We start from the raw sequence: 15,225 nt of genomic DNA on the forward strand, positions 1-15,225 counted from the left end.
CCTCTGCCCCTCTGAGGGTGGCGGGATGGGGGCCCCCTCTGCCAGCGGGATGAGGGCCCCCTCTGCCCCTCTGAGGGTGGCGGGATGGGGGCCCCCTCTGCCCCTCTGAGGGTGGCGGGATGGGGGCCCCCTCTGCCCCTCTGAGGGTGGCGGGATGAGGGCCCCCTCTGCCCCTCTGAGGGTGGCGGGATGAGGGCCCCCTCTGCCCCTCTGAGGGTGGCGGGACACTCTTAATATCGGTAGCCTAATGAAAAGAGGCACTTTCCCCCTCTGCGCTGCTCCTGTTCTCGCCGTGTCTGGGATAAGTCTAAACACACGTTGAGGGTTCTTGAGTAAACACGGCCTGTGGCACCAGGCGCCCTCGTAAAAAAAGGAAAGAAAAAAAACTGCTGGCCTGGCCTGGCCTGGACTTGGCAGGCAGCGCTGTCTGTCTGTCTGTCTGTCTACAGGTCTGTCTACAGGTCTGTCTGTCTGCCTGCCTGCCTGCCTGCCTGCCTGCCTGCCTGCCTGCCTGCCTGCCTGCCTGCCTGTCTGTCTCACTTGCGGTCGTGAGCTTGTAGATCTTCTATTTTCACACACAAGACACCATCGTAAGAGTTAAGTGTATATAAATCTGCAGACAGCGCTCGGCGCTGCTCCTAGCTGTCCCGTCCTCGTCCCATGTGACACCTCCTCCTCCAATCAGAGACGAGCACCACGTCCCAGTGTTCAGGACGAGGACCCATTTGAGTTAAAGTATAAACATCTTTTTTTTCTATTAAATAAAAACACTAGAATATTTTGTTTTCTTTTTTTTTTAATCCAAAATGATTACAGAATTGCTTTTCCCCCTAAATGTTCAAAAATAGCAGAACTGCAAGATATTGCTATTTTAAATAGGCCTATATATTTTAATGAAAGAGTTGGGCCACACACACACACACACACACACAGATCTCTCTCTCTCTCACACACACACACACGCACACACACGCACACACACACACACACACACACACACACACACACACACACACACACACACACTAGTATAAACGTTAAGCTTTGAATGTTCTTTAGTGCCTGTTTTGGACAAACACTATATGCACTTCATTGCACTATGAGAGAGAGAGGGAGAGAGAGAGAGAGAGAGAGAGAGAGAGAGAGAGAGAGAGAGAGAGAGGTATAAAGTGTGCAGTGTGCTGTGTGCTGTTGACTGTGGTTAGAGAGAGAGAGAGAGAGAGAGAGAGAGAGAGAGAGAGAGAGAGAGAGAGAGAGAGAGAGAGAGAGAGAGAGAGAGAGATTGACAGCACACACACACACACACACACACACACACACACACACACACACACACACACACACACACACACACACACACACACACACACACACACAGCTAGGATTAGGAGTATATGACTGTCCGGTCTCAGTCAGTCAGGACAGTCCATTCGGGGCTCAGCTCGTGCAGGTGGCGGTGTGTAGAGGTACCGGGGAGACACTGGACAAAGTGGACAAGGGTGGACCGGAGGAGAAGTCCCGGTTCCACCCCGGGATACACGCTCACCATGTGGGCGGAACATGCCCGCGTGGAACGGGCCGTGCTGCTGCCCTCTCCCCGGTGCCCGAGGCAGCAGCGCCGGGGAGCACTCCTCCTCCTTGTGCCCGGCGTCGCATCATCATGACAGGCAGCTATGTGCATGGTGGCACCGTTTTATGGGACTTTGATTTTTTTTTTATGATTGTTTTAAATAGGACTCGGTGCATGTGGCTTCGACTGTGGAGTTGATCTTTTTTTTTTTTTTTTCAAGGGGACCGTTTCCCTTTGCTTTATATGTAACAAAATATGTATAGGCCTATTTCCTTTTAAGCCTTTTGCCTACGGATATTTTTATTGGGAATTGAGAGAGAGATGATGGACAACTGGTCCTATCTGGCGGCTCTGTCCATGCTGGTGCTGTCGCTGCTGCTGGGCTATGGCGTCGAGGATCCGGGCGTGATGTGCCACCTGCAGGGTGGGCAGCAGCACTACCACCACCACCCCCACCACCACTACCTGCTGCGGCCCGTGCCCAGCGACACGCTGCCCCTGGTGGAGCTCCGCGAGGACCCGGACCCCGTGCTGGACCCGCGCGACAAGGACCTCAACGAGACGGAGCTCCGCGCCGCGCTGGGCGCACACTTCGACCCGGCCTTCATGTCCGTCTCCTCGCCGCCGCCGCCGCCGGCGGAGAAGGAGCAGCAACAAGGCACGGGGGACAAATCAGCGGCGGGGGTGAGCGTCGACACCCCGGACTCCTCCTCCTCCGCCTCGGACTCGGAATTGAACTTGAGCCCGAGGCAGCCGTCGAGCAGCAACAAGCAGCCCTCCGGGCTGATGCCCAAGGAGATCAAGGCCATGGACTTCGAGGTGCAGGCGGCGGCGCAGCACCACCTCCACAACAAGAAGGCGCACAAGCCGAGCAAGAAGCTCCGCCGGCGGCTGCAGCTGTGGCTGTGGTCGTACGCGCACTGCCCCGTGGCGCACGCCTGGAGCGACCTGGGCGCGCGCTTCTGGCCGCGCTACGTGCGCGCGGGCAGCTGCGGACACAGGCGGTCGTGCTCGGTGCCCGAGGGCATGCTCTGCCGGCCCGCCAAGACGCACCACGTCACCATCCTCCGGTGGCGCTGCGTGGCGCACAAGAACAGCAGTAATAATAGTAATAATAACAATAAGCCGGGCGGCGCTGCTCTGAGGTGCGCGTGGATACCCGTGCAGTACCCTGTGATCTCAGAGTGCAAGTGCTCCTGCCCCAACTGAGTGCATGTATGGGGGGTGAAGCGTCCATTTGGTTCCATTGTGTGCATGCAGCAGACCCCTAAGGGTCCCAAGAGAATTAATACAACATTTGATTTAACCCAGAGAGTGTATATAGAAATGGAACGCAAATGTATCTGCAAGGGTCCACTTGGTTCCATTTCTGCACCCTCAGGGTTACAGAAGTCTGCATGCAGGCCTTAATTTGGTTCAAATTGACACCTATATATAAAGGTCCAAGAGAAAGAATGCAATACATTGCATTACATTTTTCATTAAAGTGATATTGACGATTAATTATTGACGATAAATCGATAGTGTCGTGACCATCGTGATTGATTTCCATACATGCACTATGTGTACAAAGTGCAAGAATGTATATTTGATGTACATGTCGTGCCATTTTCTTATAATTTTGTGTGACACAACTTCGTATAAAAAAGGTCAGTATTAGCCAATAATAATAATAATAATCAAGTCTACTGTATTTGTAAAATGCATCTTGATTGTGTCCTATTGTATCTTTTTTTACAATGAGAAAAGCGCTTATTAAAATACAGACACACCGAAGGCTTTCTGAGCTATTTTCTTTTCCATTCAAAATTAAATTAATAAAACGTGGATTTAATTGACCTTTGGAGGCAAAACATGGAGGAAGTTAGTGATGCTGAATTTATATTCCATATTATGGTGTATTCTTTGCGCTATTATTGGTGCCTATAACACAGTCATGCAACGAAACAGAACTGGCGCTTCAGACAGGAGTCCATATCACATAAACCCCCCCCCCCCCCCAAAAAAAAAAAAACAACAACATGGGAAAAGGATAAAAATGGTAAATGGTGCATTTATATTGCACCTTTATCCAAGGCGTTTTACATAGATTGTGCATTACATTCACGCATTACATCCAGCGACACGTCGCTGGATGTCACTGTCATCCCTGAGATCCTCTGAGAGCATTATGTCCAAGATATTTTAATTCCTTGGACACAGCTAGAGTGGCATCTGAGAGACAGAAGTCCACTTTTCAACGTATCTTCATGTAATAGGTCCTCACTAATAATCATGATGAAATGCCACAATTGTTTTCTATACTCAGTCTGTGTCTCATAGGAGGGCTGTGGGCAGTTCAGATTCAGAAGCCTGTCCACCAGTGACATCATCGATGGGAATAGAAAAGTTGCAATGCGAAAATGGAAGCCATCGTTCTCACGATAATAAAAAATCTAAACATTTTTGTAAAAATCTGCCTAACGATGATGTCAATGGTGGACAGGTTTCTGAACTGCCCACAGCCCTCCTAAAATAAGACACAGACTGAGTCGATTTTTTTTTTGCCATTTTATCATGATTATTAGTGAGGACCTATTATATGAAGATATAGGTTGAAAAGTGGTGAAGTGGTCCTTTAAGCCTCGATTCCATCTTGTGATGCTGTATAAGAATCCAAAAGACATGATTGGTCTATAAAACCATGTGAATTAAAACGACGTCTTGGCCTGTTTATTCTTCTATAGCAGTGGTTTTCGACGCTTTTCATATCAAGGTCCATTATTTATTCAGCATTTGAGCCACGGACCACCATTTGATGAGATTTAGCCTCTCAGACCCAAAACTATAAAGAATATTCTGTTGTCATTGGATAAGAAAGTCCATGCTGTATTGATGTTGGTACCATTAGCAGAGATAACAGGCAAACGTTGATCAGAATAACAATTCTTCTGCATTCTCTATTTATGTAGACTTCTTGTAAATTAAGTAATGCAGATCTGTTTAACAATAATTTAACTCTTGGGAGTGTAAGATGAAACCAAATAGACCCATAAAGGTTCCATTTGGTTTCCTTTGACACTCTTAAGAGGTATATACAGGTTAAATATCTAATAATACATGGGTCCATTTGGTTGATGACGACCAACAGCAGCAGGCTGCTTCTGTTCAGGGTGATGTTGTCACTGCTGAAGGTGTCGCAGAAGGTTTTGATTGATTGATTGATTTATTAACAGTTTGCATAATTACAGTAGACATTTCAAGCACAAACTCAATACAAAGACTGTTAACTGTGAGTGGACGACCCAATTAAGCATTACACTTGTTTACAAGAGGGTCCACCATGTTCAATTCATCAAAAAAGGTGAAGTAGAGGTAGGCAACCTCAGGCACGGGTGCCAACATTGGCACAGGGGAGGGCGGTCACTGCAAGATAAGAGAGAGATATTTTGTTTTAATGTTAAGAAGTATTCAAAAAAGTTTAGTCTGTGAAATGAAGTCCCCTCACATCTATAGATTACACCCGGCCTACACATAAGTCTATATACATTCACTCAAACTCTGGGCTCTGAGTCTGTGTGAAAGAAAATATATAGGCAACATAAAAAGGTTATGTACAGCCTATGGACAATCAAAATCAGATGTAAATATTACATTTTTATGTGGTGACATAATTAAACTTTATGTTGATACGGCACACTGATTATCAAGAAAATGAAAACATGGCACTGGTCAAAAAGGTTGCCGACCCCTGACTGCAGAACCAAAGCATTGATGTTCACAAACAGAACCTTATACGACACCCCAGACACTCTCTGAGAAACTGACACTCAGTTCACACGTGTGTGATTTTTTTTTTTTTCATTTTAGTTTTAGAGGGCAAGTATAATGTTTTAAGGCATATTTATCTTATTAGCCCGGGATGGTTGTCTGTATAGACAAAATGTACTTCTCGAGTCTACTCAGAATAATTGTTTCCATAACTTTGGACAAGACGCTGCATGGCCAAGGCTATGGGCCTATACTGTAGTTATCCATCTGAGCTGTTCAGCTTGCCTATACTTTGTCTTTGATGACTGCCACTAACACCACAGAGAGCATAGATTCAGGTAAAAGCCTGTGAACAAAGAAACCTGTAAAGCACATTGCAATTATAGGACACAGTTTCTTACTGGCAAATTTAAGATGTTCAGCTGTTATATTGTCAGGACCACAGGCCTTGTTATCACCTATTGTCACGATCAGAGTCAGAGGTGTAGGACCCAAGCGCAGGACAAGGCAGAGACTGAGGCAGACACAAGGCAGGTCGAGTGCACGGTGGTTTATTATCCAAAAAACGTACAGGAACAAACACAGGAAACACGGGGAAACTAGGGATAACTAGGAGCAAGACAAATAACACTAGGACTAGGAAAATACAATGAATCACGAGGAGCTAGAAATACACTGACAACAATTTACGAACCAACAAAGAACTGAAAACACAAGGGCATACTTATAGACATGGGATAACTAGACACAGGTGAACAAAACTCAAAATCAAGACAGGGATTGGCTGGGGGACTAAGAGGACACAGGTGGAAAACAAAGACTGATCACAACACAGGTTAGACAAGGCAGGTACAGAACTACAGGGGAAGACAGGATGGCACAAAACAATACTACAAAATAAAAGGTACACAAGAAAACATAACATGTCACGGACCGTGACACCTATAGCTTCAGGATAGCTTCAGAAATCTCCGCAGGAGTGAGAATGACATCATCATTTAACTCTGCGTTGTCCACTACAAACAGATTATACTTTTCACACAGTTGAACACCTCCGAATATTGTTTCTGCCATAACGGTGAAATTGCATCTGAGCCACTTGTTATACCCCAGATGGGAGACATGTTTTACAATTATTTATATTTCTTATTTCCTTCCAAAAGTAATTTACATTAATTGTTCTCATGCAACATCCTTGACAAGAGAATCTAGTGTTTTCATTCCTTTTGATAAAACGAAGCATAGCAGCAGGTGTGTATACTGTGCAGTGTGCACTATAGTCTATAGCAGGGTTTCTCAACCCTGGGGGTCGCGGGAAAGGGGGGGGGGGGGGTCACTTGCACCTTGTAGCTTTGCTTCGAAAGGGGCTTTTAAAAATGAAATGTACTTACTAATTTACTTACTGTCACGATCTGGTGGTGGTGGTGGTGAGGACCCAAATGCAGGACAGCCAGGCAGGAGTAGTGATCAAAACCCATGGTTGGGTATTTTATTTAAACAGGTGAACAGGACAGAAATCACAAATACAGAGTGACACTAAACAATGAACCGACAAGGAAGGACTGACTGGGGAACAAGACTAATATACACAGGAGGGCTGATTACACATGAGAAACACATGGGGAAGACAAGAACATAGAACCAAAACTAGAACAAGAACATAGACATGAAACAGCTAGATAAACAGAACATAGAATCAAAACAAGTAGAACATAACATAGAAAAACAAGAGCTAGACAGGCAAAGTCTGTGACTGTGACACTTATCAGAAACTGGTGGTGTTTTTGCGACGCACTGCGAGCGTCGCATTGTGAGCTTGTAGATCGTCTATTCTCAAAAGATTTGTATACAATAATGTAAAACAGGGACATTCTGCATATAGAGCACTTTCTACTTTTGGTAGTTTAAGTACAGTTTGATACCAATACTTTTGTACTTTTGCTCAAGTATACATTTTGAATCCCGGACTTTTATACTTGTAACGGAATATTGATACTTTTACTTTCACCACCACTGTAAATCCCTGGAACATGTGACACGTTTAACCTAAACACCATGTGTGTAATAATAAAATGCCAAGTGTTTATTAATGGTCATAAAATACAGTAGAACACAAGTTCACTCAAACACCTCACGAGAACACCTAGTGTTCAAATTCTAAACACCTATATGACTGACTTTGATTGTAAAAACTAAACACGGTTATGTGTTTAAAAAGTGTTACAGGGATTAAACATGTTCTTCTGTTTATAATCTAAACACTGTGACACGTTTAAAAAGTGTTACAAATAAGTGTTTAATACTGTTTATAACCTAAACGCTTGGGTTTAGTATACACACTTGATAGTGTTATAGAGCTGAGTCAGTCACACGTAGACAATGAGAATATGTTCTCAACGGAACATTTAAAAGTTGAACTCGGCTAAAGCCAGCCATGCCATGCCATGCCAGCCGGATGAATAACATCAAGGTTCAACAAATAGAAAATAAACAGCATCCATATAATTGGCTGCGGGGCAGGTTCAAAGCGTCCTCAGATGTCTTTATCAAGTGTGTCAGATGGTCTAAAAAGAATGGCGAGATAATTCACTTGATGTCAAGCCTCCCATGTCTGATCGCAGCCTTGAAGAACCCCCAAATGAGCTTCTTTTTAATGACCGTGTCTCCCTTTACTTCTGAGAGAGGGTTGTTCAAAACAGAACAAAAAGAAACACCACCAGTTTCTGATGAGTGACACCACCTTTCACTATAGGCCAGTGGTTCTGGGACCCCTAGGGGTCCTTGAGGGAGCTCACACACACACACACACACACACACACACACACACACACACACACACACTAAGGCTGTGCCCTAGCCCTTATTTTAGGACTCGAACTTCGGCAGGAATTTTCGAGTGAACATTCGGACCAATCATGACAAACACAATTTTTCAGGCCAAAGAATTAGAAAGTAGAAAAAAAAACAGCAGGTTACAACACGTTTTGTTCTTCTTTGTAATTATTTGGTCCAACATATTGTGTGTGTCGTCATGATTTGCCACGACAAGAGTTGGCTTCGTACGACGCTTAAACGTCTTTAAATAAATAAGTTTTGAAATGCCTATGGAGAAAATGAAATGGAGAATAATTTCCTGGGCCACTCGTCGTTCTGAAAGGGGGAGGGACTGAGACGCTCCATTGTGCAAAAGGGTGCCCGTTTAACAGATTAAATGTAATCAGCAGGGCGCAGCAGGGAATCGAACCCCATCCCAGTAAACCAGGAGCTCCATGCCTGTGCCAAAGTGCTTAGTTTGCGATGCAACGCAAAAACCTACCCTAGTAGGAACCCTACCCTACCAGCCCTACCCTACCAGCAGCAAAGAATACAAAAAATATATACTTACCGTGAACCATCACGTTCTTCTGCAGATGACAGGCAGTGTCCACAAGTTAGGTGAAATGAGGTGAAATGAGGGAACCGGACAAAATTGTGGCAGTCGACGCAAAAGACGCAACGCAAACGACGATGTGATGCAACCGCAGGAAGCCGGAACGCAAACGCAAACGCAAACGAGAGCAACACCATCAGTACCCTGCTTAAACACACCAGCGACAGCAAAGGACAATAAACAAGATTTGTACTCACTGCGCAGCAAGCAGCTCTTCCCAGCAGCAGCAGCTATAGCGTACAGTTCCTACCTCAATGTCTTGTGCAGGGAGGGGGGCATCGGTCTGGGACACTTCACATGGGCTCCAGGGTGGGGGTCCTCGGAAGCCTAAATTGGTGGGGCTGTGGGGCCCACGGACATGGCTCGTCTCAGGGTCCAGGGCTTGGTGCTGCCTACACCACTGGTGCATTGACTCTTCATATTCTGGAATTACATGAAGAGAAAAGATAAGTGGCATTAGTGTTATGTAGGCCTACATCACATTAGAAACACATGTGGCTGTATAGCCTTGTCAGCCCCCACAACCCATATTTTACAACTTAACATCCCTCTCCCAAGCTTACATTTTTAATATATACATTTTCCCCCCAAACTTTTGAAATATGTTTTCCCTTCAGCTTTGAATGAAGTTTAAGCCCAACATTGTATTGTGCGTTTGTGACAATACCAATTTTATATTGATGAAGTGTTAGCATGTTTAACCAAATGGACCCTTACAGCTCTCAGTGTACAAATGGAACCAAATGGACCCTTACAGCTCTCAGTGTACAAATGGAACCAAATGGACCCTTATATAATATATATAATTATACAACATGACATATGTTATATATATATATATATATTATACCATAATACATCAACATTAATCATTAAACCAAAAGTTCAAACAAATCATAAATCAAATGCTTTCAAAATAAACAAACAGTTAACCAGTAGATCCAAGTTAATGACACCAAGCCTATATGACTCACCGAAGAGTAACCAAAGATTGTCATGAACAGGAACCTGCTGCTGCTGCCATGCTGCTGCCAAACATTTCGGCCATTTTGCATTGGTGGGAGTGGGGAGGGTAGGAACTGATGTCACCTTTATACTGCCTTGGTTGACAGTTGACATGGGTTGCCATTTGTGGGTTGCCATGTTGGCTGGGTTACACTTACAGCTCTCAGTGTACAAATGGAACCAAATGGACCCTTACAGCTCTCGGTGTACAAATGGAACCAAATGGACCCTTACAGCTCTCGGTGTACAAATGGAATCAAATGGACCCTGTCCACTGTCTGAAGAGTTTGAATGCCAGTCAAAAAGACACTATGAGCTATTGGAACAGTTATCTTAACTCTTGTTATAAAACTCCACATCTCAGTGGCATTCATTCACAGATCAAGTTACCCAAACTGAATCATTAAAAACAAAGCTAAAGGTTTAAGTTTAACATGTAGTTACCTTCTTGCTACAGCCAGACGGTGTGTAACTTCTTGCTACAGACAGACAGACAGACGGTGTGTATAACTTCTTGCTACAGACAGCCGGTGTGTAACTTCTTGCTACAGACAGACCAAACACACACCAGGAAGAATACATCAGAATGCTGCTTCCACACACGCTTTATATAGTTGAGGCCATCACAGGAGCCAATCAGCAGCCTGGCTCCTCCTAAACAATCACACGCAGTCACCACACTTTTTTTCAATTCAAAGGAGCTTTATTGGCATTGAGAGCAAGGCAAAAAGCACAATACAACAAATTAACAATACAATCAAAACTAAATGTATGTACATTTGAATTGAAAGTCAGAATATTCAATAAATCAGTGTCACACACACACACGCACATGCGCGTGCACACACACACACACACACACACACACACACACACACACACACACACACACACACACACACACACACACACACACACACACACACACACACACACACACACACACACACACAGACAGACAGACGCAACAGCGCAGCGAGAGAGAGAGAGAGAGAGAGAGAGAGAGAGAGAGAGAGAGAGAACTAACCTTTTTCTCAAATTGTGACGTGCTGGTGTGTGTGCGTGTGTGTGTGCGTGTGTGTGGGTGTGGGTGTGTGGGTGTGTGTTTATTGCTGATTGGCTGATTGGCTGCAGGCCCATCACCAAATTAATGTGCACAGGGGATTTTGGAGAGGGACAGCACAAGGAGATAGACATAACTTCTGACAGGAATGCACTAGAAACTTACTTTTTAACATATATCACATTCTCGCCGAGATATATTTTCGAGTTAATAAAAAAGGAAAAAATATATATATTTTTATTTTTATAAAAAAAGAAAAAAAAAAGAAAAACAAATGGTTCAAACCCATTAATTAAGATTCGAGTGCCAACCCTAACGAGCGAACATTCGAACCTTGAATGTTTGGGGACAGCCTTAACACACACACACGAACAACCTCCCGAAACTGAGCGTGGCGGCCAGCGGGAATAGATGTCATGGCACTTCAAGGCATAATAGGCAGTAGAGAGAAAGCAGAGGGAAAACAATGGACGAATTTGAGGGACACACGGACACACGCACACACACACACACACACACACACACACACACACACACACACACACACACACACACACACTTACAGGGATATACATCAGGGGACGGACAGACATACAGACAGAAAGATGGGCAGATGGGCTGCATGGCAAGCATGCAGGATGGATGGATGGAGAGCAGTTGGTTTTGGGTTTCAAACAGGCTGTTATCTCGGCGGGGTGGGCAGGTATGCAGGCCGAGGTCAGGCCTGGCTTTGATCCATGGGAGTATTAATGTGCGTGCGTGTGTGTGCGTTCGTGCGTGCATAAGCTACATGTCCCCAGAAGTATAGAGTAAATTCAGAATCTGAGAAATACAGTAGTTTGTGAGGACAATGTTCCTGATCCTCACAAGAAAAAGGGTGTATTTCTGTTCGGGGTGATAGGTTTAGGGCATGTAAAGCAGTGGTTTTGAACCAGTGGTCCTTGAGGGGGTTCTTCCTGGTGGTCCCCAGCTAAATAATGGAGAGTTGGAAACCAAATAGACCCTTAATAGTTCTTTAACTTTTGAGAGCGTAACATGAAACCAAATGGACCCGTGACCGTGAGGTTTCATTTTACGCTCTCAAGAGTTAAATTATTGTTAAACATCTGCATTACTTCATTTACAAGAAGTCTACACAATTGAGAGAATGGAATTGTATTGTGAATCCTATCCCAACGATAGTTTAGTTTAACGATTCTTTAGTTTTGGGTCATCCATCCATCCATCTTCAACCGCTTATCCGTAGTCGGGTCGCGGGGGCAACAGCTCCACCAGAGTGTTCCAGACTTCCCTCTCCAGGGCAACATTAGTGACTTCCTCCTGGGGGATCCCGAGACGTTCCCAGCCCAGTGAGTCGATGCGTTTCCTCCAACTGCGCCTTATAGTCTGCCCCGGGTCTCCTCCCAGTGGGACGTGCATCGAGGACCACGTCTAAAATCTCATCAAACGGTGGTCCGTGGCTCAAATGCTGAAGAGATAATGTACCTTGATATGAAAAAAGTTGAAAACCACTGATGTGGGGATGGCTGGAGGTACAGTATGTGCCTGACGTACTGTACACTTGGTTGTTGTGTTAACACAGCGATCAAAAGCAGACCTATAAACTTGCTCGGCTATATACGTAGGGTCGGTGTTAAAAAACAGAGTGTATAAAATCACCAGCCTAAAATCATGCTCACAAGTCACAACTAGATAGACAAACGTGTGTGTGCGTGTGTGTGTGTGTGTGTGTGTGTGTGTGTGTGTGTGTGTGTGTGTGTGTGTGTGTGTGTGTGTGTGTGTGTGTGTGTGTGTGTGTGTGTGTGTGTGTGCGTGCGCGTGTGTAGTGCTGTGCGCATGCAGAGTTATTCAATAGCTGTAATGAGACATAACCCTTCAAAATGCACTGTGTTGTGACGGCATCTGCAAAGAGAACCCACACATGGCAGTGGGACAACATGTGATCAGTGGGAAACGCGTTATCAGCGAGAGATGAAGCATAATATGGCATATCTGTTCTCCACAGAGCATGCCATGTGTCACACCTGAAGCACAGAACAGCGTGCGTGCGCGCGCCCATGTGTGTGTGTGTGTGTGTGTCAGTGCAGCAGAGTGCAGACAGCATCTTAACAACCTCCCCTCAGGCTAGAAGATGCAGTTATAAAGCCTGGACTCTGTAATGAGGAGAAAGGGTCAGTGGCTTCACTTCACTTGGGAGCCGCACGCACGCACGCACACACGCACGCACGCACCCACGCATGCACATTCACCCCGTCATCATGAATTTCATTCACTGATGTGCTTAGAAATGCGCGCACGTGTGTGTGTGCGCGTGCGTGCGTGGGTGCATGCGTGCGCAAGAGCGACTAGTGCAACAGCGATGCGTTTTTAAGGCCTCATTATATCCTGCAAATCTTCCTCGCAGCAGTCGGCCTAGCTCGTCTCTCCCGCGAAACCTCCGCGGAGCACAGATGGAGTCGGCCTTCATTTCCGTCAGGAGTGGAAAGCCATCGTTTAACATCTGCCACCTCCAGGCACCCATCCAGCGAGACGGCTGCATGCGCTCCCAAATCTGTTATAGCTCCAATATGTCGACGACTGCCCGCTGTCACCTAACCTGACGCTGCCAGATCCAAGAAGCTTGCTACACAAATTTGTTTCACAGCTTATTGGGATCTGGGATCGCTGAAGCAAATTCGATGACGGGGCTGTTCCTTTTTTTGGTAGATGATTGGATGGGACCGTCTGTCTATCACCGTGTGGGCGTGCAAACACAACCAATCATATTGACGTGTCTATATAGCTTCACATCCGGTTTCGCACATATCCCGCCCTTAGCTCACACTGATTGGTTCGGTACGGAACGGATTGGTGTCAGCTCAACTCCCTGAGAGATCCCAGATGAAGGCTGTGTTGGGGAACATGGTTACCCAATACCGCCCCCATCTGGCAGCGTCAGGTTAGCTGTCACCTGTCTGTCTCTCTCTCTCATTGGCCGTTGCGGTAGAGCGCGACACTCAATCACCCATTGGAATGTAAATGCATGCCTTTTCGGCCTTTGTATCCTAGACTCATGTGGCAGACGTCGACAATTATTAACACATCTTGCCTGCCCAAAATGTAATTCCTGGAAACGTCACTGATGTGTACGTATGCAGGTATGTCTAAGCACGGAAATACAGTTTTTCACCACCAAGTGTCACTGTTGCGCAGCCTAACACACACACACACACACACACACACACACACACACACACACACACACACTGTGGAAAGTGGGGGTAGAGGACTCAGGAGTAAACATAGACTGTGTGTGTGTGTGTGTGTGTGTGTGTGTGTGTGTGTGTGTGTGTGTGTGTGTGTGTGCGTGTGTGTCAGTCTCCTCGTACTGAGGTGATAAACCTGGAATGTCCCAGCGTGACATAACTGCTTCTCTCAATCACACACACACACACACACACACACACACACACACACACACACACACACACACACACACACACACACACACACACACACACACACACACACACACACACACACACACACACACACACACACAGGTACAGTCAAACTGTCTCCAAACTGCTCTCTAAATACCTGACATTGTTTCACTCCATCCCTCTCTCTCTCTCTCTCTCTCTCTCTCTCTCTCTCCCTCCCCCCTCCTCCCCTTGGAGTCCAAATGTCATGAAATGTCAGTAGAATAAAGAGAGTCTCTCTGCATTCCTGACTGTCGGTGAATATGAAATACTTTGCTCCGGTGAATATGAAATACTTTGCTCCGGTGAATATGAAATACTTTGCTCCGGTGAATATGAAATACTTTGCTCTGTGACCAAATAAACAACTACACTTTAGAAACAAGACCAAATAAACAACTACACTTTAGAAACAAGACCAAATAAACAACTACACTTTAGAAACAAGACCAAATAAATAAACAACTACACCTTAGAAACAAGACCAAATAATCAACTTCACTTTAGAAACAAGACCAAATAAATTAACAACTACACTTTAGAAACAAGACCAAATAAACAACTACACTTTAGAAACAAGACCAAATAAACAACTACACCTTAGAAACAAGACCAAATAAACAACTACACTTTAGAAACAAGACCAAATAAATAAACTACACTTTAGAAACAAGACCAAATAAACAACTTCACTTTAGAAACAAGACCAAATAAACAACTACACTTTGGAAACAAGACCAAATAAACAACTACACTTAGGAAACAAGACCAAATAAACAACTACACTTTAGAAACAAGACCAAATAAACAACTACACCTTAGAAACAAGACCAAATAAACAACTACACTTTAGAAACAAGACCAAATAAATAAACTACACTTTAGAAACAAGACCAAATAAACAACTTCACTTTAGAAACAAGACCAAATAAACAACTACACTTTA

General features: G+C 45.0%; 1 protein-coding gene across 1 annotated transcript; it reads left to right on the plus strand.

Moving 5' to 3' along the window:
- Window positions 1-1,894: 1,894 nt before the first annotated feature.
- Window positions 1,895-2,948, plus strand: LOC310874081 (noggin-3-like; the record flags this gene model as incomplete). Its single annotated transcript, XM_083786756.1, has 1 exon — window positions 1,895-2,948. The coding sequence occupies one exon, from the start codon at window positions 1,895-1,897 to the stop codon at window positions 2,777-2,779; it is 885 nt and encodes a 294-aa protein (XP_083642882.1). The 3' UTR covers window positions 2,780-2,948.
- Window positions 2,949-15,225: the final 12,277 nt, after the last annotated feature.

Source organism: Protomyctophum parallelum, assembly GCF_964188405.1.
Source record: "Protomyctophum parallelum genome assembly, chromosome: 17".
Lineage (NCBI taxonomy): Eukaryota > Metazoa > Chordata > Actinopteri > Myctophiformes > Myctophidae > Protomyctophum > Protomyctophum parallelum.